General features: G+C 38.3%; 1 protein-coding gene across 1 annotated transcript in view; it reads right to left on the reverse strand.

Annotated features, from left to right (window-relative positions):
• Positions 1–24,165, reverse strand: part of CLCN4 (chloride voltage-gated channel 4) — a 49,259-nt gene that overhangs the window by 19,304 nt on the left and 5,790 nt on the right. The window contains exons 2-9 of the mRNA XM_060769938.2: positions 20,523–20,674; positions 19,262–19,361; positions 16,480–16,667; positions 13,077–13,199; positions 12,540–12,746; positions 12,364–12,444; positions 10,089–10,634; positions 1,258–1,444 (exon numbers count right to left, since the gene is read on the reverse strand). Of these exons, the coding sequence (XP_060625921.1) occupies positions 1,258–1,444; positions 10,089–10,634; positions 12,364–12,444; positions 12,540–12,746; positions 13,077–13,199; positions 16,480–16,667; positions 19,262–19,361; positions 20,523–20,666 (1,576 nt within the window). The 5' untranslated portion in view covers positions 20,667–20,674. The remainder of the gene's footprint in view (positions 1–1,257; positions 1,445–10,088; positions 10,635–12,363; positions 12,445–12,539; positions 12,747–13,076; positions 13,200–16,479; positions 16,668–19,261; positions 19,362–20,522; positions 20,675–24,165) is intronic.

Raw genomic sequence — 24,165 nt, forward strand, 5'->3', positions numbered from 1 at the left:
TTACAAACAAATCTACAGAATCTATCTTATTTATAACTTGGGAACTGCCTGTACAGGCAATCACTTGTGGCTGAGTGTGATTGTCTTTCCAAGGGTAAAATCTTGGCGGTGGGTCCGTAAGTGACTGTGGAGACCTATTCTGGATCCACATGGTCTTTTGCAGTGAAGACATAGATTTTGAGATGGAAAGTGGTCATAACAAGGGTTTGCTTGACACACTTTCCTCTTGGAGCACTTATCCCTTTCTACACTGACCAATCAAGTCAGTTTAAAACCAGTATTGAAGAAAGTGAGTTTGCTGTGCAGATCATAGAATCATAGAATCAAAGAGTTGGAAGAGACCTCATGGGCCATCCAGTCCAACCCCCTGCCAAGAAGCTGGAATGTTGCATTCAAATCACCCCTGACAGATGGCCATCCAGCCTCTGTTCAAAAGCTTCCAAAGAAGGAGCCTCCACCACACTCCGGGGCAGAGAGTTCCACTGCTGAACGGCTCTCACAGTCAGGAAGTTCTTCCTCGTGTTCAGATGGAATCTCCTCTCTTGTAGTTTGAAGCCATTGTTCCGTGTCCTAGTCTCCAAGGAAGCAGAAAACAAGCTTGCTCCCTCCTTCCCGTGGCTTCCTCTCACATATTTATACATGGCTATCGTATCTCCTCTCAGCCTTCTCTTCTTCAGGCTAAACATGCCCAGCTCCTTAAGCTGCTCCTCATAGGGCTTGTTCTCCAGACCCTTGATCATTTTAGTTGCCCTCCTCTGGACACATTCCAGCTTGTCAATATCTCTCTTGAATTGTGGTGCCCAGAATTGGACACAATATTCCAGGTGTGGTCTAACCAAAGCGGAATAGAGGGGTAGCATGACTTCCCTAGATCTAGACACTATGCTCCTATTGATGCAGGCCAAAATCCCATTGGCTTTTTTTGCCGCCACATCACATTGTTGGCTCATGTTTAACTTGTTGTCCACAAGTTAAACATAATTATGTAGGGAAGTTAAACATGATTATGTAGGGAATTTCTGGACCAGCTTGAGGCTCAGATGGTGGTTACATAAACCACAAAACACCCATGCACGTTAAGGGCTTTCTTTCATTCACTTTTGTGGGGGTTTGCTGTCTAGCCATCACAATTTCAAGCTAGCTTTAAACTGCAATAAATGGTCAGGGTAGATGATGCCTAAGAAGTAATAAGCATATCAAATGAGCAATGCATTTCAATATCACAGATCACAAAATAATAAATATCCCATATTGTACCTAAACAAGCTGCAGCTCCCACCATGGCGTAAAGTCCTGGAGTAACACAATCGGCTCCTGGTCTACACCAGTTTCTGAAGATGATCCAGTCATGGTGATGGTAGGCCAGCTGCTCCACTGCTATTCCGACTATTCTGCCAGCTATAGCTCCTACTGCCATACTGGGTATAAAGAGACCTGAAGGGATCTTGATATCAAGAAAAGAGGGAAAGTGAGATTCTTAAAAGACATATGGGGATAATTTCAAATCTTCTTGTAAACATACAATTCAATAATCTACAGATTGCTTCTAATGGTTTTCTATGCAATACCAATTATTTCACACTGCTATGTAGATCACAAAATGTTAGGTACTTTTTAAATAGGAAAAGCTTTACTTTACTAGAGTCTGTACAATCTGAAGTTCCTCAAGGGAAGTCTTTCTCTCGGTCCTACCAACATGACAGTCCAATTAGTGACAACATTGAAGAGAGGTTTTTCAGTAGCTGCTCCCTCATTATAGGATTCCTTTAAAAAGCTGACTAGTTTGGCCAGCTCCTAGCATGCAAAATCTAGTTTTAGTTTTTGTATGTTAGTACTTGCATGGGGGATGACAAGAAATACCAGGTGCTATAGGCAACATTTCACGTCAGCTCCATTGCCTTCCTATTAGCTTCTGGGCTCAATTCAAACTGCTGGTTCTCACCTATAAAACCCTAAATGGTTCTGGCCCAGTTTATCTGTCTGAACATAACTCTCCCTATGAACTGTCTAGGACCTTAAGATCATACAGGGAGGCTCTGCTCTCGGTCCCACTGCCATCACAGTCACATTTGGTGGGGATGAGAGACACGGCCTTCCTCATGGTGGCCCCTTGACTGTGGAACTTCCTCCTGCCCCCTCCCTCCTAACCTTCTGGAAGAAGCTTAAATCCTGGTTATGGGATCAGGCATTCACAGAATAGTTTGTTTACTTGGAAAGACAAGATTTATTGGACTGGACTTGGACTGCTTTGGATGACGACTTTAATTCTGGTGATTTTAATCTGGTGAGCGGGTTCTTAATGTATATTTAGAATTAATTTAATTTAGTGGATGTATTTATTATGTGTTTTATATTGTTTTTGGCATCAAATTGTTGCCTGTTTGGAAGCTGTTCTGAGTCCCTCCATGGAGGTCAAGAAGGATGGAATATAAATGTTTTAAATAAATAAATAAATAAATAAATACATTTCAGAGGGAAAAATAGCAAAACCAACCCTGAATATTCCTAGCTTAAGAAAAGCCTATTGAATGGGGTTGCCCTATGTTGATGAGTAACTTGAAGGTACAGACATACAGACACATGTGGCAGTTCAGGAATACTGTGTGTTATACTAAAGGAAGCACCATGGTGTCTCGGGGATACCAGAACAGGATTGTGTGTGTGTGTGTATGTGTGTGTCAGGAGCAACTTGAGAAATTGCAAGTCGCTTCTGTTATGAGAGAACTGCAAGGCCGTTGCCCAGGGGACGCACAGATGTTTTGATGTTTTACCATCTTTGTGGGAGGCTTCTCTCATGTCCCCACATGGGGAGCTGGAGCTGACAGAGGGAGCTCATCCATGCTCTTCCCGGATTCGAACCTCCAACCTGTTGGTTTTCCATCCTGCCAGCACAAGAGTTTAACCCATTGTGCTACTGGGGGTTTATACAGATAGGATATTGTTAAAATCTTCTACCAATCACACTGCTGGGAGATTCTAGGAATTCTTATCCAAAAAAGTAACTTTTCCAGTTTGTGGTCATAATTATGCATGCATCTGTCTGCCTCCTGAATCTCCTCTCATCTCTGTCTGGTTAGAACTAATCATTTCTACCTATCTGGTGCATCCCAAATGTGTTTTCTTTTGTATATTCTTAATTTTCATTCTGCCAATCTGACTATATTCCATTACCCATTCATCTATTCTAGACCTGTAACTATAGCAAAGATGCATAATAGTTACTCCATGTTTTTCTGAGTACAATTTTGTATTTACTCAGAGACGTCTGAAAATGTGAGTGTCATATATGAAATTATTTCAATAGCTATGTATTTTAATAACTCCACAAATTATTTTAATATCTATGTAGTGTAATGGCTCCACAAATCCAACAGATTTTTGCAGATCAACTAACAACAACTGATGGTCTGAACAGGCCTAAAACATGAATTTTTATGATATTAGAAAATTTGCCCATGGAACAGGCTCAGGAGAAATTTAATATGTGGCAATAAATGTTTATAAATGTCAATAAATTCGCACCTTGAGGTTCTGTTCAGACAATCAAACACATGGTAAGTGTATAGTTTCACACTGTTAGGTAACTGTAACATTTCTTGTTACTTTGCCCCCGTGTGTGTGTGTGTGTGTGTGTGTGTGTATTAAAAATCTTCCTCTTGATGTGATACATTTGAAAGCAATAGTTTGTTGACCTACCAATACAAAATAATCCCCTTCGACTAGAAAGACTGCCCAGTATGTTGTGTTAAAAGCATTCACAAACTTTTTCATCAATTGTGGTGAAAAATAAATCCAGCCACATAATAAGGCACATTCATAAGAAAAAGATTATCAGAATAACATACTTTAAGTGTCTTTTTTCTGTTAATAAATTCAACCTAAAATTTCCTCACATCATTTCAGACTTTCTTTGACAATTCTAGAAACTGATGGATTAGTCTGTTTTCACATTAAATTGGTGTATATATACTAGAAGTATATTAAATTTGTTTTCTGGGTTTTTTTTTTAAAAAGGCACAAAAGTGGTATGACCTTTTTGCTAAAATACTTTTTTTTTTTGTTGCCAAAGGCTTTCATGGCTTGAATCACTGGGTTGCTATGAGTTTTCTGGGCTGTATGGCCATGTTTCAGAAGCATTCTCTCCTGACATTTCACCCACATCTATGGCAGGCATCCTCAGAGGTTGTGAAGTCTGTTGGAAACCAGGCAAGTGAGGTTTATATGTTTGCAGAATGTCCAGGGTAGGAGAAATAACTCTTGTCTGTTCAAGGAAAGTGTGAATGTTGCAATTGGACACCTTGATTAGCATTGAATGGCCTTGCAGCTTCAAAACCTGGCTGCTTCCTGCCTTGGGGAATCCTTTGTTGGGATGTGTTAGCTGGCCCAGATTGTTTCCTGCCTGGAAATTTCCCCCAGGCTGGAGGCAGCCATGCTTTGAAGCTACAAGGCCATTCAATGCTAATCAAGATGGCCAATGGCAACATTCACAATTGCCTCAAACAGACAATAGTTCTTTCTCCCACCCTGGACTTTGTAGATATATAAATCTCCGTTGCCCAGTTTCCACCAGACCTCACAACCTCTGAGGATGCCTGCCATAGATGTGGGTGAAACGTCAGGAGAGAATGCTTCTAGAACAGCCCAGAAAACCCACAGCAACCCAGACATATTTTTTATGGATTCCTCCTAAAATATGTACTTCTTATAGTATGCATATGTGGGAAACAAGAACTGCATTGCAAAATGTAGAGAAGTGTACCATCTCAAAGATAGCTGTGTTTTATTCCAGTGGTTATTTAAAAGCCATGAAATGCAAAGGAAAAAAAGTAAGAGATGCACTCAAATTTACCAATTTGCTACTACATTCATTTAAAAGTAGGTCATCCCATAAAATGACATTTCCCAGCATCCCTATACAATTCCCTAGTGCTTTCAGTCTTTGGTATTTCCTTGGTTTTTAAATAATGTTCCCCTACATATTTGCAATTAAGATTTCCATGAAAATATTTAGCTTTATCTAATCTCATTTGTAAATTGCCACCAAATTTATTCCTCTATACTTATCTAGAGCATATTTTCACATTCTTTTTATAAGACTCCAAATATGCATGCATTTTTCTTTGCTCGTTGGTGGAATCTGCTCATGATTTATGTATTATGGGTAAGAAGAATATATCATCATCTTAAAACATCTAAAAATGAGCCCCTGTCATTGGCACACTTTACAACTCTATTACCACCCGTTTCTCTATAATTTAGATTGGATTTGAATTACATGTCAAACACAGTATAAAAATGTTAACAAGGAGGCTGAGTTTTCACAGGTGAAATCAGGCGGTTCATTCTGGCATTGAAGCTTGTCAAGAGCTTCATGAATTACTGCCTTCCTCGCCTGACGTGCAATCAAACCACCACTCACTAAAGCTATAGGAGAATTGCGTATAGCCTCAGTTTTCATGGGAAACATATATTTTAACAGGAAGAAAATTCAAATTTAGTTGAAAAATAAATATATTTACGTTCATTTCTTTAAGATTTGCAAACTGAGGTAGAAATAGGAGGGAAGTTACAACATGCAAAAGTGGCATGGATCCAAAATTAGCAAAGGAGATTATCACTAATGGGTCGCTGTCTGGATGCGCCTGCCTCATAGCTTTTTACCATGATACTCTGGGACTGGAAGGCATATGTGGAACATAGGCATCTTGTAGAAACATTTGTCTCCATCTAGATCTGGACACTTGTGTAGTCTCTCATCACTCAACAGCACACAAAGGTCTCATAATGCTACTAGCTGATAGGAACTCATCTCTGTGTTGTGAGGACAATGGAAGAGAACTGAAATTTAAATCTGCTTTCTTGTTTCACATTTCCAGCAAAATGTAATGTACTTGCGTATCTTTTGTGTAAGAATACCTTTTAACAACTCGATTCAGCATGGCCCAGATGCCTAAAATATATAAGAACTAATTCTGTGGCATTCTATTTTAATTCACAACGGGCAGGCACTGTTTACATTTTAATTGTCTAATTGTTTAGGATATTTGCTCTTTGTGCAATTATGTTTTATTAGTGGAATTATGTTTTATTTAAGAAGCTGTATTTCGTATTACTTCAATACATTGTGTTGGTTTGGTGCTAAATTAGTAAATGTAGCAATTAACCTTAATTCTTTTCTGGTAATTAGTTTATTACTGTCCATTTTGCATTTCTGCTGTGGTGCGATTTTAAATCGTGGCATTGAATGTTTGCCTTTTTATATGTACGCAAACTGCCCTGAGTCGCCTTTGGGGGATATTTATTTATTCATTTTATTTACTTTGCTTGTATACCGCAATTTCTCAGCTTTGTAGGCGACTCAACGTGGTTTACAACAAGAGCAAAAGTCAATTCAACAGCATACAAAATTTAAAAACTATTAACAGCATAATATACAAAATGACACATCAATAACAAAGAGGGTGGTCTTGAAATAAAGTACAGTAGAGTCTTGCTTATCCAATCATCGCTTATCCAACATTCTGTATTATCCAATGCAGTCTGCCTCCCACCCAGATCCACAGCTATTTCAATACATTGTGTTGGTTTGGTGCTAAATTAGTAAATATAGGAATTACTACATAACTTTACCATGTATTGAACTGCTTTTTCTGTCGATTTGTTGTAAAACATGATGTTTTGGTGCTTAATTTGTAAAATCATAATGTAATTTGATGTTTAATAGCCTTTCACTTAATCTCTCCTTATTATCCAACATGTTTGCTTATCCAACATTCTGCCGGCCTGTACAATAAGCGAGACTCTACTGTACGTATTATTATATTATTACTAATTATTCCCAAAACAAACAGAATTTACTTTTACTTTGACTTCTTCTTTCCTTGTTTTGTCTTAACTTGTGAAATGCTCACAGTTAACTGAAGTGCTGATCTGATGTGTATTGTTTTTGAAAAAGATACCACAAAAACTGGTCTGGGTGAGAGTTAATCATAATTTTTATCTGGGTTTAGGACTAGTAAACAAAACAATAAAGGCAGCAATAGTGAATGAACCTCCACACTGAATGATCAGAGCCAGATGCCATTATTCCTATTGTTCAGTGCATTACTATGAGGAATACTTGACTACACACTTTTTATAATAATAATCATAATCATAATAATAACTTTATTTTTGTACCCTGCCTCCATCTCTCTGCAGGGACTCTGGACAGCTTACAGGGGGAGAAGCCCAAGATTCCACATAGTTAAAATAAAATATAACAGCAAATATAACAGCAAAATTCATAAAACCATTTCAAACTTTTTCAAATTGATGGGGACACAGCTTTGAGACAAAAAAGAAACCATTCCAAAAGGGCAGTAAGGAAAGGGCCATGATTCTGTATAATAATAAAAAATTGTCATAATATATGAGACTTCGTGTTCTGTCAAACATTTAGAGCAGCTGTGTCCAACTTTCCAGCCTCTGGACACCACCCAAAACAAAATTAAAATACTTCCAGTGTAGTTTTGCCAATGGCATGACAAACTGATTAGGTTGCCATTGGTCAGTAAATGCAACAACTCCACTTCTTGTCAGCAGCTCATACATTTTCTTTTCAATCCAGGAATTTAGCAAAATTTAAGCAGCTAGTAGAAGCGCCTATAAAAGGGCGTCACTGAGCCTCGCCAAAATCCTGCCATCTCATTATGATTAATGAGGAGGTCCTGGACTGTTCATATTACATTTTTTGAGAGCAGTGCTCTTTTGCCTCAACTCTAACTCTGCACCTTGGTCAATGGGTACAAAGAAAAGGGGAAAGCTTACAATTGCATTAATACTCCCACAAAGAATGGCCATGACTAAAGGATCCACTTTGGATGCAGAAGGTCACTATTGTTATAGCAAGAAAAGAATCAAGCATGAAACCTGGAAAGCTGCTGCCTGTCCCTTTCAACAGTACTTGGCCAAAAAGATTTATGGTCTGGTTGGGTTTAAGAGAAGTTCCCATATGGCTGCATACCTTACATTCTAGAAATGTATTTTTGCATTGCATCTGGATGACTTGTATTGGTTTGTGTTTTTATTATTCCTTCCCTCTCTGTGTGTATATAAAAAAAAACCTAGGTTGAATGCCTTAGCAGGATCCTCTGGTTTTGGCTATTTACTTGCAAAGTGTCGTCTACATTGATTGCACTATATACATGGATAATGATGAAGGTGGCTGTGAGATGATGATGATGGGAGTTGATTTGGCTGCACATAATGTAACACTCAATACCTTGTACTGGAATGTGTCATGCAACTGCAAACAGTAAGACTGACAGAATATATTTGTACTATATAGCCATAGCAGTAGCGGTAGTGGGGCAGTGAGTTAAACCACTGTGCCGGCAGGACTGAAGACCAACAGGTTGCAGGTTTGAATCCGGGGAGAGGCGGATGAGCTCCCTCTATTAGCTCCAGCTCCTCATGCGGGGACATGAGAGAAGCCTCCCACAAGGATGATAAAAACATCAATTCATCCGGGCGTCCACTGGGCAACGTCCTTTCAGACAGCCAATTCTCTCACACCAAAAGCGACTTGCAGTTTCTCAAGTCGCTCCTGACACGACAGAGAGAGAGAGCCATAGCAGTTTGATACCATGTTGTTTGCCATAGGTGCACCCTCACAGAATCCTAGGGTTTGGGGTCTCAACTACAGTGCTTTAACAGAGAATTCTAAATCCCAGAATTTTATAGGATCGAGTCATGACAGTTAAAATGGGATCAAGTTGTTATTGTTGCATAGTGTAGACATATTGAAAGACACTAATGCCAGTATTGACATTACTGATGATTCTATATACTTGAGAGCAAGGCCAGAATTGTGTTGGTGTACTGGTAAAAAGTAAAGATTTCCCTTGATATTAAATCTAGTCGTGCCGGAATCTGGGGAGTGGTGCTCACCTCCATTTCTAAGCTGAAGAGCCGGCGTTATCCTTAGACACCTCCTAGGTCATGTGCCCAGCATGACTGCATGGAGCACCGTTACCATCCCGCAGAAGCAGTACCTATTGAGCTGCACGCATTTGTATGCTTTCTAACTGCTAGGTCGACAGAAACCGGGGCAAACAGGGGGAGTTCACCTTTCGGTCAGCAAGTTCAGCAGCTCAGTGGTTTTTACCCACTGCACCACCAGGGGGCCCTGTTAGTGTATTACACCAGTAGAAATATGCCATCATAGATCGTTCTCACAGGAAGACAAAGGATATGGATTCAGTGGCCATGGAGAAAGTGAGGGAAATAGCCTACTGAGAGCTGGAGAAATTTGTTTTCCTTCCTTCATGCCTACTGTGCAACCTAGAAAATGTGAAATTCCTGGTGTAATGCCGCAATGGAATGTCAGCATCCATTTTTTTTATTCTCCATACATTCAAGAGCACCTCTTTGTCAAAAAAAAGGATTCAATTTAAAAATCCTTTAATCTACCATTCAACAGAAACAATGACTGGAAAGAGATTGCTGAATGTGTGAATGTAGTTACTTCAAGGAGATTAGAATCAAATCTCCTTTCAAGGTTGCTCCAAAAGGACACCTGAAAGATATCCAATTTCAGTAGCTGTGAAATATTAGTTAATTGGAATCCCTGAAAAAATGCATCTCAGGTTTCCAAAGCCCTATTGAGTAAGGCTAGTAGTGATTTTTGGAGTTGTGGTTCAGAATGTCTAAGGGGCTAAATATCCCCAATATAGTTGGTCTACACTGATTTCAGTAGCTACGCAGGGCTTTAAATCAGTTTTGGATGAAAGTCTGTAGTCTATCACAGAATATCAATTCAATACTCTTTCAGATATAACTAGCTTTTTGAGTATGGAGAATGTGTGTGTGTGTGTGCATGTGTTATACATGCTTTTAAATTAAAACCAAAATTGACCTCTCAACCTTTGAGTCTGCCTGCTATAGATGTGGGTGAAATGTCAGGAAAGAATGCTTCTGGAAAATAGCCATACACTCCAAAAACTCAAAGTAACCCAGTGATTCCGGCCATTAAAGCCTTCAACAACACATAAAACCAAAATTGCAAAAAAACTCAAAATGCTTTGCCACTCCATTCTCTAACTTACCTTCATGCCAAAGGTAAATATCGTGATGATGATTTTGAAAACCAGAGCCAGGGCTAACTGCCACATTGCCATGTACACCCCTATACCAGCTGGTCTGTCAGGAATATCATCCACAGGTCTGGTCATATTGGGGTCATTGATGTAGTCACAGAGCTGGGAGGACTCCAGAGCTCCACAATCATTGAACAGTTCTGAGATGAGCTCACTGGTGCTCCTCCGAGTGTATGGATTCGGATAGGCAATAATAGCAGTGATAGCTGTCACCGCAATGACTTCCAAGACTGGATACTTCCCAAGCCTAGTGGTTTTACGTCTCCTGCACCATGCAATATTGCATCGGATAAAAAGAGTCCCCCACAACCCTCCAAAAACTCCAAGCAGAATGAAAGGGAAAAGTTCAGCCATGTACCAAGGTGTATGATACTCCACATAGAAAAGGACCAGGCGGCTGTTTCCAAATGGATTGATGGATCTCAGAGTAAAGGCTGCAACAAGAGCTGCAAAAAAGGATCTCCAGAGAGTTTTCAGGGGAAAATAATAGCTGACCTGAGAAAAACAATAAATAACAACTGAACCATTTCCATGGACTATACCATGCAGCATAAAATACAGTAGCTTGTAGAACACATCTATCTCCATTATTCACAAAAATAATCACTTGAGATGTATGTAGGAAAAGTGGACTGTCACAAATCTAAACACATTTTCACATTCTGTTGGAGTGTCGGTGGACAAAAAGTACAATATATTTATGTTGTCAAAGAAAAAGAGAAACTAACACTCCAAATGTTGAAATAGTAAGAAGAGTGAGGAAAAAGCTCCAACATAAATAGAGAAAGTGACAGAGCTGGTTCATATATGTTAGAAATATGCTGCCTTCCATCACTAATATAGGAGGCACACAATTGTACATTAATTACTCCGTTGTGGCATATATACTTTGCATGTGTATGATTAGAGTTGGACAATGCAAGGCTTTGGTTTAGATCTATAAATAAAACATTGGATGTAACCAGAGTACCGACAAGCACTGTCAAAAAGACTGTCCTTCCCTGAAGAATCTTAGAATCTTAGAGGTTGGTAATTCAGGTATTTGTTCATACTTTTTATATGACAATGGCACCAAAGTATGACTCTCTAATGTTGGCCTCTGTGTTCTGTATTGCTGATGCTACTCTGTGTTCTGTCATGGGCCCTGCTGCACAGGAAAGGAGCTAGAAATATACAGCCATGACACTATTGGTTCTGTTTCCTGAGTCACCATTTTGTAACCATCCCTGCTCTCTGTTTTATACACTAGTACAGGGGTCTTCAAACTAAGGCCCGGGGGCCAGATACGGCCCTCCAAGGTCATTTACCCAGCCCTCACTCAGGATCAACCTAAGTCTGAAATGACTTGAAAGCACACAACAACAACAACAACAATCCTATCTTATCAGCCAAAAGCAGGCCCACACTTCCCATTGAAATACTAATAAGTTTATATTTTTTAAAATTGTTCCTCATCTTAATTGTTGTATTGTTTTAAAGTGGGGTTTTTTTGCACTAAAAGAAGATATGTGCAGTGTGTATAGGAATTCATTCATGCTTTTTTGCAAATTATAATCCGGCCCTCCAACAGTTTGAGGGACTGTGACCTGGCCCTCGGCTTAAAAAGTTTGAGGACCCCTGCACTAGTAGTTAAAGGAAAGAGCTGGCAAAACCACCTCTGTGTGTTCCTTCCCTAAGACAAAACTACTTCATTACATATCACTTTTTGAGGACTTTACTTCTGAGTTTGCAAAAACTTCCAACTACAAACTACTAGATATACAAACTGAAAATAAAACAACAAAACCATTTACAGACTGCACTGCTTCGAACTTCTTTTAGTGGCTAGTACAGTAGTTCTTTCTTACAAGAAGCTACCTGTTCAAAGAAAAGCTGTTGAAGAATAGAACCATAACTTACATTTTAGGAATATTTACAATGTTGTTAAGGTGTCCCAAACACATAAAGATGGAACAAAATTATTTTGAATTTTGAATGAAATACCTTTATTCCTAGTGACCTGGTTTACTGAGTTCCATGACCTTTCCTCACCCATTCATGCAAACCATGACTGCCACCTACAGTCTGAACTGAAACGAGCAACCAACAGACATGTCCAGCTGTGCTGTATCAGCAACCCTTTTGGGTCCACAGACTTGGCATTGCTCATTCCTTTATCCAACAAGTGGGTCATACAAAGATCTAAAGTAAACATGCAACTTAAGTGAAGCTGCTCCTAACTTACCTCTTCGAGACTGAAAAGGACACCACCAATTGGTGCTCCAAAAGCAACAGAAACACCCGCAGCGGCAGCAGCTGAAAGCACCTAGTATGGAAACATTGAGACACAATAGTCTAAAAAGTCTGTAGAAAACATACACAGGACTTTATGAGGTATGGGAACTGAGAAATAAACAGTACCTCTCGTCTCTTCCCCTCATTCTTGCTGTACTTTGAGAAGAGGCTGCTGAAGAAGTTACCGCAGCAACAAGCCACATGGACCAGAGGCCCTTCTTTGCCAAGGCTGAGTCCCGAAGAGACCACCAGAACCAACGTGACTGTCTTGATTAGGAGGGTCCACTTGCCCAGGTAACCCCTAATAATGAAGCCACTCAGGATGGTCTTTATCTGGAAGGCAGGAAGAACAACAGGGGTTGACAACTTGACAGCTCTGGTTTTTAGAACTCAGAAATTTTGAAGAGGTCAGAGTTTCTGAAAGTTCATGCACTTTTAATGAGAAAGGGTTCTCCATTTTTAATTCAATTATACCTCCTTTAACAGATACCCCACCACCCTTTTTTTTTAAAAAAAAAAAGGCATGGGCAAAATATTACATTTCTGTACTCAGTTTCAGCCTTGAGAGTGAATATATACTGAACATTGCAAGATAGAAAATTAATTCCATACACCCCAGTTTCAAAATACATGTCAATCCATACAGAAGAAGGAAAAACTTACCTCTGGAATTCCAGAGCCACAGGCATAGGGAGCAAATACTCTGACAAGGGAGACAGCCAGGAAAGCAAACAGTAATGCCCACAAAATGTAAAGAAAATAATTCAGAATGTAAGCACTTGCACCCTAGGGAAGAGAGGGAAAGAAAACCAAGAACAAACAACCATTAAACCAATCCAGCAAGTGGTGTGTTTCTGCTAGTTACTATATAAATAAAAGATGGTGCAAGGAAAGGTCTCTTCATGGAGCCTAACAACAGGTCATACAGTATATATTTCATTGTATGTTTATTCGGTATTACAAATATTACACTTTGTGGATACTGTGTTCCTGTGTTCACCTATTTCACTCCACCAAATTTGTCAAAAAGCCATCATAGAACTGCTCTGTTGTTAATCAATTTGGCATCCAAAATGGGGCATTTCATATAAAAAATCCAGTAGGAAAATATTTTTTAAAATTGTAAATAAAAACCATGGCACTCTCACAACTATATAAAAATATGGCAAATAATATTAAACAGATACTAGAGCACTGCAAGAATTGGAATGATGTTGAAAAAAAATATATGTTTACTGCTCTGCTCTTTCCCACCTTCCTATATATAAGCCCAAACACACACGTATGTATTTATATAACATATGGCCCCTACCTCAAACCCTTACAAAACAATGAAGTACAATTTAAAGCAGGTACAGGTAGAAAAGGCACTGAAGTGTTCTTTTTTAAACTCATCTAGCTGCAAAAGATGTTTATTCAACAGAACTATTGTGCAAATAACAATGCAAAAAAGTAACTATTTTAAACTCTGGGAAAATGCAGTTCCTGTCAACCAACCTTTGCTCAAATTGGCATCAATCCCTTTCTAAATCTAAATGAAGCCACCAAAACGATGCTCCTTCTATGTCAGCATGCATTGTTCTTTGGGTACATCAATCAGCAACTTCAATCTTCTGGAAGGTTTAAACCAAATATTAAACTGGGTTCACTGTTGCAGGCATGATTTTTTTTGTTTCACTCCCTTTCTTGCCAATTTGCACAAAATGATTATTGATTGGGTGACTTTCCTACTTATTAATTTTGACAGCTGGATTTGCTTATCCCAGCAAAAACAAAGATTTATGGCATCTCTGCTTTGACACTTATTGATTCAGTGAGCAGTTCTTATTGCTACAGCTGAAGAGCATTTGTTTAAGTATCCAATGAAAGTTTTCGTGTAGCACTCTAAATAAGAGACAGCTATGGAAATATCAGTTATTTCGTTACAGATAGGCTTTGTTTGCAAGTCGAGGTCTCCACCAGTGTGAATTGGGAATACCCTTGGAGAATTTTTGAACTTTGTCACTGAACTGGACACAAGCTGCTTGGTTCCAGTTTCTCCATTAAATGGATAAATGTATCCATGGGTATTAGTCAGCTCATTCTTTCTCTCTTCTCTGGGAAAAATGTGTCAGGGTGAAGCAGCTATGTAGTCACTAAAGACATTAAAAGTGTCCTTAGACTCAGTCCTGAGAGTGAACAATAACTGTATTTGCTTCCAAGTTAAAAAAAATCCCAAAAATTATTTTAATGCTCTCCTTCAAATTTTTAAATGGCTTTCATGTAGGACATTTTTACTCTTTATTAGTCTAAATCACACACATCTCATATTACCTGCAAAGAAGATTTTTTTTTTTCATGTCAGGAGTGACTTGAAAAACTACAAGTCACTACTGGTGTGAGAGAATTGGCCGTCTGCAAGGATGTTGCCTAGGGGATGCCCAGATGTTTGATGTTTTACCATCTTGTGGAAGGCTTCTCTTATGTTCCCGCATGGGAAGCTAGAGCAGAGACACGAGCTCATCCCGCTCCCCAGATTCGAACCGCCAACCTATCAGTCAGCAGTCCTGCCGGCACTCACAGCGCCACCAGGGTGTATTGTTATGTACATAAGCCTCATGCTTCTGAGGCCACAGGTCTGAAGTTTCCCCTTTTTTTCACAATTGACTAAAACAGTTTGTTGACACCAGAAAGGTTTATAAACTGTGGTTTGGACTTAACATGTTTCAGTAAATTATTGTGAAGAATAACCAGTTTGGCCAAGTTCAGCACTAACAACAAATTGCAGATGATGATAATGGGGGTGGCAGTAATGATGATGATAACTTGTAATATCTTTGGCAATGCTGCATGAGAATGCAAGAACAGTCAACTCCGAAGTGTGTCCAGATAATCCCAAACCACATTACATTCTAACACAGCATTACATTCACAAACAGCCAACCAGGCCACCTAATGATGGTTTGGGTTTGACTGTGTATTTCCCAACTATAGAATAAACTTGTGCCTAGTGTGGGTGAAATAGCCACTACCTTGATTTTGATATATGATCTAGAGCAAAGATAGTTTTGGAAGCTCAAGGCAATAGGCTGAAACTGACATAACAGTGTAAAGATCCTCTTTCAAGTAGGGCAACTGGCGGCCCTTCAGTTGTTAGGGCTACAACTCCTATGGTTCTTTAGTACAGGACATTCGGGTGGCCAGAGCATCTGTTGGCCATCTCTGCCTTAAAGTGTCCTTTCGTTGGAATAAGCAGTACTGCAGACAATACCAATTCCTGGGAAGAATGAAAAAAACAAAATGAAAGTATGGTATGGTGAATGTCTGACGGGCTTCAAAACTGTTCATATCAAGCATCTGCTTTAGCACCTCTTTGGGGCAAAAACAAGATAATTAAAACAATTCTGACATGTGTCAGAATTCATAACTGCAGTGTGATAAGAAGCTCTGAAGCTACAAAAAGGCACAAAACCTCAGGGAAAAATGGTGCTGCAAAAATACCCAACTATATAGATTCTTCAAATTGTCAAATTCCATCAGCTATGACAAGCAGAATTTATCAGCTGCAAAAAGATCACATCTGAGATACAGTCGTCCAAGAATTATCTACATAAAATAGTCTAAGAATTATTCTTAGTGCAAAAAAATCTTTCACAAGACCCATGGAAAAAGGCAGAGTTTCTAACATGGAAGCTGGAAGCTGTGACAAGCATGAGACATCTACATAATTATATAGCTGAGGAATGATATTTCCAAAATGACTTTTTATTCCACTTTTGTTGGCATGAATCTATTTTATAGAAATCTGGGATTTGCAGTTTTATGACATATTTAGAATACTTTGCCAGAAAGCTGCACTGCTTTATCAATTTTCAAAGAATGCCAGGATTCGATGGGATGTAACTATGGCAATTAAAGCAGCACGAAAGTGCCACGCTTGTGTTGGGGGAAAGAGATTCTTAATGAGAAAGCAAGCACATTTCAGCAGTCCATGTACACAGAGTAAATTGTGAACTTAAGAGAAACATTTAAATGAGAGCTGCCAGGAAAGAACAGTATGAAAATTGCAGTAAAAATGCAATCCTACCTCGGATTTGTTAACGAGAAGTTCAGACCATTTTTGCCACTGAGGGCATTTATCCCTGTCTTCAAAAGTAGTCTCATTAGACGTCCAGCAACACTGCTCGTGGCTATACCAAAACGCTGATAAACAGACACCTTCTTTCAAATCTGTCATCCAGTCCACGGCTAGATCTATAACTCCAGCTAATGTGCCTGGCAGGGAAATAAAACAGATTCACAGAAGGGTGCAAAATATACAGCTTAAGAAATAAGTGTTCAATATTCAATGTCACAGAGGTGTCCCATAAATTTGAGTCAATCCATGAACAAGTGCCATCCACACTCTTTGAATCACCCTGCGGTGATCGAAATAAGGGCTTACAACAGCCCATTCCGGTAAAGCATCTGCAATTTACAACTGAATATCTACAAAACTGCCTCATAGCCACAGGACAGTTTCAGAAGCATGTATCTTTCAAACAGATGTTGGTAGGTTGACACAGATAGGAAGCATCCCCCCTTTTTTCGTTTCCATATGATTTAGTGTGCAATTCAGTGTTTCTTCTTCAACGCCATCTGCTCTGCTTGGCTCACCACTGAGAGTTTTTAAGCAAAATACAAATAAGCAAACTTAGTCATTTAGACAATATGTTTGTGTCAAAAGCAAACATCGTCTCGAATAGACTGCTCTCTCAGCCGATAAAATCAATGAAGTCAACACTGGATATAGTGCTAAACCTGGACATTTTATTTCATGATTGAGTTTATTGTAATGTTATATTCTTAATGTATTCATATGTTTTTATGTACTTATGATGTTGTTGCTTGTTGCTTATGTTTTGGTTTTATTTTGCTGTAATACGTTGTCTGGGCTTGGCCTCATGTAAGCCGCCCTGAGTCCCTATTGAGGAGATGGTGGCGGGGTATAAATAAAGATGATGATGATTATTTTCATCATCATCATCATCTCCAGATGAATAAACCAGTGCCATCCATATTATACTGTTTCAATATGCTCGTTTCAAAATTAAGAATGAGTCCATAATGGATTTATTAAGGTTGCATGTGGCTCTTGAATATTCTTGCCTAAATTTTTATTCAATCCTCACAAAATTCTCTCATCTATTTTTATGCGACTTATCTGGTAGCTTTTCCAAACAGCACAGCATCAGAGTGACACCAAGTGGTCACCGATAAGAAGGCATATGATATGCTGAAATAATGAAATAAAATCTTTGCCAGTCAAGAGTGGGAAAGACATGAATGGTTGGTTTAATACTTTGCAACACATTCTTTAACCTGTGAGTTCAACTCACCTATGAGACCATTGCAAGTACAGGGCTTTCCATTCACATAATGATCAAATAGAGATGTGCTTTGCGCACCAAAGCTGTAGTTGTGTATAAAAACCATTCCTCGATCAGAGAAAATTACTTTAATTTGGGAAAAATTTGAGTATGTTTCCTTTTTAAAATAAATAAATAATTAGTATATTAGTAAAATATTTATTGCCATCTGAGAAAGCAAGTCAAAAACATCACCATGATCAATATGCCCCTCTAGGTTTCGTAGCAAGACAAAAATAAATACTATAATAAAATAAATAAATACTTTAATATATAAATACTTTAATAACATCATTGATCTGATTTTATTGATGGTAAGCTTTATTTTCATACAGAATTACAATGATAGCTACTTCATTATGCAATTGTCCTTACACTTATATGAGTCATTTTCCAGAAGGTATTAAAAGGGCTGCTAGTATATTTGTGGACTTCAATCTATTTAAAAATATACAGTTGCCTTTTTCTGTTTTCATGGCTTTATCTAAGATGTTCTGATCACTAACAGGAACTGCAGTGGCGCAAAGGGTTAAATCCTTGTGCTGCTGAACTGCTAAACTAAACTGTTAGCCCTAGCTCCTGCCAACCTAGCAGTTTGAAAACATGCAGATGTGAGTAGATCAATATGTTCAGCGGGAAAAGGCAAGAAGATGCTCCAAGCAGTCATATCAGCCACACAACTAGGCGGTGTCTACAGAAGCAGGTTCCTCGGCTTGGAAATCGAGAAAGAGCAAAGATGTGCACTGCCTCCAGAGCCGGAAATGAAAGGAGAAGACATTGCATTTGTCTGTGTATTTGTGTCTCATTGTATGTCATTGTAATAAGGCACTGAATGTTTGCCTGTGTCTGCTTATATACTGTAATCCACTCTGAGCCCCCTTGGGGAGAATAGTGGAATATAAATGAAGTAACATCATCATCATCTAAAACTCCTGACTCAACCTACATTAAATATAGAACCGTGAATAATTATCTTTATCCTTTTGTGCATATGTTGGTCATTCTTAGATTCCCGTTTTTTTCCTATGCTAGGATCAATATCCACTTGCTAAACTTTACAATCAAGTATGATGAAATAGAAGTGTGCCTATTTCATAAAAATGGGGATACAAATATAGCTGAGAGTGACTGGTGGGGTAAGGAATAAAGGCATTAATTCTATTTGGTCATTCATATTATTTCTCTTATTAACAACCATTTCAGTAGCAACAGTATAATCCAGTGCTTTTATTCTTTAATAATATATGTGATAGTGCTTTTCTTGTTAATAACAACTTTTTAGGTCAATGCTCAGAATGTTTTACAAATGTATCTGAGAGCAGAAACCATAGCTGTGTCTCTTCTTAGCCATATTGAAAGGTCAAGAATCAAACTGCTAAATACTGCATGAGCAGATGCTCCCAGAATGAAGCTTTGAGTATTTATGGTGGTTGAAATGATTTAACAATTTCTTGAGAATACCTGCTAGCAGTCCTATCAGAAGCATCACGACCCATCCTGACCAGGCATCCAGTAAACTTTTGATGAACTCCCATATTGACTCCTTGCTTTTGTTTGTAATCTAGAAGGAAAAATATATACAATTTGTAATTGTTCTATATAAATGGATAGCTTGGAACATTTGTATACATAACAACAACACATTTATTAGCCACTTTTCCAGTGGGGAAAAACTATGAGTTACATTTTCTTACAATGACATTTATGTAAACACAAAACATGCAGCAAGGCATGTGTATGCAGGAACAGTACCTGCAGTTTCATTTACCTGTGTCTGACAAAACATGCCCTCTCTAGATGTTTTTAACTTCTTCAGATGATTGTATGCTATACAGTGGAACCTCTACTTAAGGGTATCCCAATTAAGAGTGTTTGAATTAAGACCAATTGCTCGGACCTGCTTTGCTTTGACATAAGAGCAGCATTTTGAGTTAAGAGCTAGCACGATTTACACATTATTTGCTATTTATAAAGTACATTTTCTTATTTTAAAACACATAACAAAAATGGGGGTGGGGCTCGGGCCCCCAGAATGGATTAATAGCATTTCAATGCATCTCAACTGAACTAAGAGCTTGGTCACAAAACAAATTAAACTCTTAAGTCAAGGTATCACTTGTCTTCTGCCATAGGTTGGCCACAGAGTCATGATGGAGAATGTAGTGGTGTCGAGAGACGTGTCCTCTCTAAACATTTCCTGGGCCCTCCAGTGTCACTCTACAATATGATTTTGATGGAAGTACTTCATTCATTAGGGATCTCTATTACCTGTGGTTTCACATATCCTAAAGAAGTCCTGGAATGCATAGTGTATATCCAAACAGAAGAGAAGTTTGGGCCAAAATTCAAGTTACTTGGGAGTCATTACATTCTGGTTTTGGACCTGAAAAATAGGCTGACTGGAGACTGACATGAGATGACCACAGTGTTATCTTGATTTTTTATAACAGAATACTAATTTCCTTCTAAAACTAATTTTAGACAAATAAATACAATATACAGTATGATCTGAAATATCTACTAAAATTGAGAATAGCGAGTTGAAGGATTTATACATAGCCAGAAATGAATTTTGAGCTATGTCTGAAATCAGACGGTAGTTATTCACACATCTTCTTTATGTTGTTGAAACTATCAAAAAATCATAACCATTATTGGGAGAAAAGAGGTAATCTATTAATTTAACCGGTTTTGTAAAATAGCGTTCTGCCTTTTCACTTACCTTTCTATGTCTATCTGTGTCACGTGATTTTTCCCTTAACCAATCAATGGTATGAAAGTCTTCATAGGTTCCAACATCAGGGAAAGGTTCGTCCAGAAAATCCATCAGATTCCCAGAGCCATTCATGTTTCCTGCATTAACCATATTAGTATCTACACAGAAGAAAATCAAATATGATACACAATGTTATTTTAAATGAAAACAGGTTTTCTCTAAGGAAGAAGAAGAATTAGAATTAGAATTAGAATTAGAATTAGAAGAAGAAGAAGAAGAAGAAGAAGAAGAACAACAACAACAACAACAAGACAAAGTACAGGGTTAAAAATGAAAAAATGCACATCTTATGAGGCACTATGTCATCCTGAAAATCATCTCCCTGAAAGGTTCCCAGCTACATGTTTAGTTACACAAAAAAGAAAAGCTCCCCCCACCAAGTTAAGTATGATATTCTCCCATGCAAACCTATCCCTTCTCTCTTTCATCTGGTGGTAACGTTAACTGGAGTTCTTGGTGAGTACTCCTAGATTCTCGAATTCCTTTCCTGGAGGATTGACTTCATCACATGGAAGTTTTCTTCTGTTTCCTCTCTGTTTTAGCATGTTGACAAAACCGAGGCACTTGGAGGCCCCTCATGGGAATCCGTCTTGCCAGCATGCTAAAATTGAATGAAGAGTCCATTTTCAGGAGTAATACCCAAGTCCTGATTCAAGAAAGCAGGGGGAAAGGTGAGATGTTTATGGGGAAAGGACATGGGATGGCTGGCCATCCCCGAAGACAGATCTTGCCAGGACAAAACGGGGTAAGACGGATCCCCACTTTTCCCAACACTTCCCTTTTGCCCGTCTGCCAAGGTCCTTAGACTGCAAACAGATGAAGACCTTGTTTCAGCAAGCCCTTAAGTACTGGTCACTTAAGAGGGGGAAAAACCTTGTATAATATGCTGGATTGTGTATTTAATTTCTTTTTAGTCATTTAGTTGAGTTTTAATTTTTATAGCTTAACTCTTTTTTTTAATTGTCAGCTGTGAATTTTAGCTGTTTCAATTGTTATAAGCTGTTTTAGGAAAAGGTGAAATATTAATGATGATGATTATGATTAACAGGCACATTCAGAAGGCCTTAAATTAGTAGCAATTATTAAAGGAACAGAAAGACAATACAGAAATTAGAAAGCACTTGTTGGGTTGCATGGTATTTTTAGAGACCAGGACAATCCTGAGCCTACTGATGTTTCCTTAAAGTCATATGTTACTATGTGTTCCAGGAGGTTTTAATAAATAATGTTAAACACCTCTTGTTACACATCATTTACCACATTTACTTGTGGTAGAGGATGTGGTGATTAGAAAAGGAGGGTGTCTTCCAAGTTGAGTATTCATTATTGTGAAGTCTTGGCTCTGCCTTTTCCTCTTCTCTGCTTTAGTTTTCCTGTTTAGGTTTTCTCAATAGTGTAGATACTTTCCTTTGTATTAGTTTTTGGGTGTCGCTTAACACCCCCCCCCCCCCCCCGCCCCAAAGACCAGCTTTAGTTGGTGTATTTCATTTGACTGTATAGAGTTCTTTTGCTGGATTCCTATTTGTTTGTTTGTTTGGTTTTTTGGTTTTTTTGTTGTTGTTTGCAACACGGCTACAAAGAATAGTGTCTCGGGAATTGTCTCATAATCCTAAGTCCAAGCAATTCAAAACAGGGATCCTTAGCACCTGCATTCAGCAGTATCCATATACCATCAGTCCAAGAGACAACAGAACCTTTTGATCAGCTTAAGCTTCACAAGAAAGAAGACTGAGACAGTTTATAGCCATCACTTTGCACCAGAGGCAGGAATCTTTGAAAGACTCCAGAAACATGGCTCCCACCAACAAAATCTCCTTTTTTAATGTATTGTTTCAAGTTATCCTATAATAGTCTCGGGTGGAGTTAACCCTTTATTCATCTTGTTTTCAGTAAACTCATTTTGGTTATCTTTTCACCTTGCCTAAAGTACCTCTGTCTACTAAGGGCTTTAATCTTAACAGAAGGCATCAGATAGCCCCCGAGTAAAGCCAGACACTAGAGTTTTTCCCAAAGGCTAGGGTGTGCCATCACAGTTATCTGAAATTATTTGAACTAGAAGAGTTTTAGATTTCTGATTTTCTGGATTTTCCAATATATGTATTTGCATATACATACCGAAATGAGATATCTTGGAGATGGGACCCAAGCTTATATATAAAAATTCATTTGTGTTTCATATATGGTTTATAAACATAGCTTGAAGGTGATTTTGGAACATATTTTTTAATAATTGTGTGCATGTAACAACATTTGTGTATATTGAACTATCATACAGTAAAGATGTCACTTTCTCAGCCATCCTTGTGGACAATTTGGTTCTTGGAGTATTTCATAATTCCAAGTAAGGAATGCTCAACATGTAATAATAGTAACAGGATTAGAAGTCAGGATTTACATGAAGGGACCAATATAAAAATGTAACAATAACCAGAAAAAAATGGACCAAGATGAGACCTATGGGGTTTTATTTATAGCTTATTCATCTGACCACCTCGGTCTTTGACTGCTGATTGAATTATTGTGCTTTACTCTTCCATATAATCATAGCTTTTTCTGAGGCATTGAATTTGATTACCAAGCCAGATCTTTGCAAGGACAGTTCTTCATTACCCTTCAGTCTGTGGCTGTGCATTTAAGGCCAACTAAAAACTTTGCGGCTGTCCTTGAAATCATTTGTGACAAAACTTTTAGAATTCTTTTGGCACAGCCTGAAAACCAAACAGCACAGTCTATATGTTTGTTGACAAAGCCCACATACAATGAAGCCCCATTGTTCTTGAAAGCGTTCTGTATTTGTGCCAAAAGAAATGCCTATGCTACTTGCTGTTCCTTATCCGGCCATACATTTCACATCAGTAGAGGCTGATACTTGTTGGAGCTTGAGGTGCTGTCTCTTTCTTACTCCATTTCATTCAAATACCTCCATATATTAAACAATCTCAATGCCATAAGTAGTTCTCATTGAGGCCCAGCTGGAGGTTTCTTTCAGTCCTAGGTTCATATCTTGTTATGTCAGCGAGAAGGTTGGGAAAATATTTTCCTGTCTCAGCTAATATTTTTATAAGGTCTTAATTCACACACAGTTGGAGTGAAACACTTCAAAAGCAGTTCACATTGTTGTTGCTGGTGAGTTTGAGGGGAAAAGAAAATGCAGCCTGTCTGAATAAAAATCATTTTTTGCATAAAGTGGGGTGTAAAGTCAGATTAAATCCTGCCACTGCTCAAAGAATTCTGTCACTAAAACTTTTTAGGCCTTGTTTCTTTCTCAATCCTGTTTTATCTTATCTTCTCCAATCCTCTCTTAAATATGTCTCAGTCCCTTTCAATCCTCCAGTTTTCTCAAGTCAATTTAAAAGAGAATGTGAATAGTTTCAATATAACAAATGGATAAACTCACAAATCAATAAAGTTGAAATAACCTATAAGAAAAACATACAAATCCAAATATTCTGAAACAAACAAACAAAAAAAAGCTTCTGTAATAAAATCTACCAGTAAAAAGCTTGAGACAACAAACAAGTTTTTCAAAGCCCTCTTAAAATGACAGTGAATGAAGCATGTAGCTGTTAAAAAATAAAGGTTTTCTCTT

The sequence above is a fragment of the Anolis sagrei genome, chromosome 3, assembly GCF_037176765.1.
Source record: "Anolis sagrei isolate rAnoSag1 chromosome 3, rAnoSag1.mat, whole genome shotgun sequence".
In the NCBI taxonomy this organism is placed as follows: Eukaryota; Metazoa; Chordata; class Lepidosauria; order Squamata; family Dactyloidae; genus Anolis; species Anolis sagrei.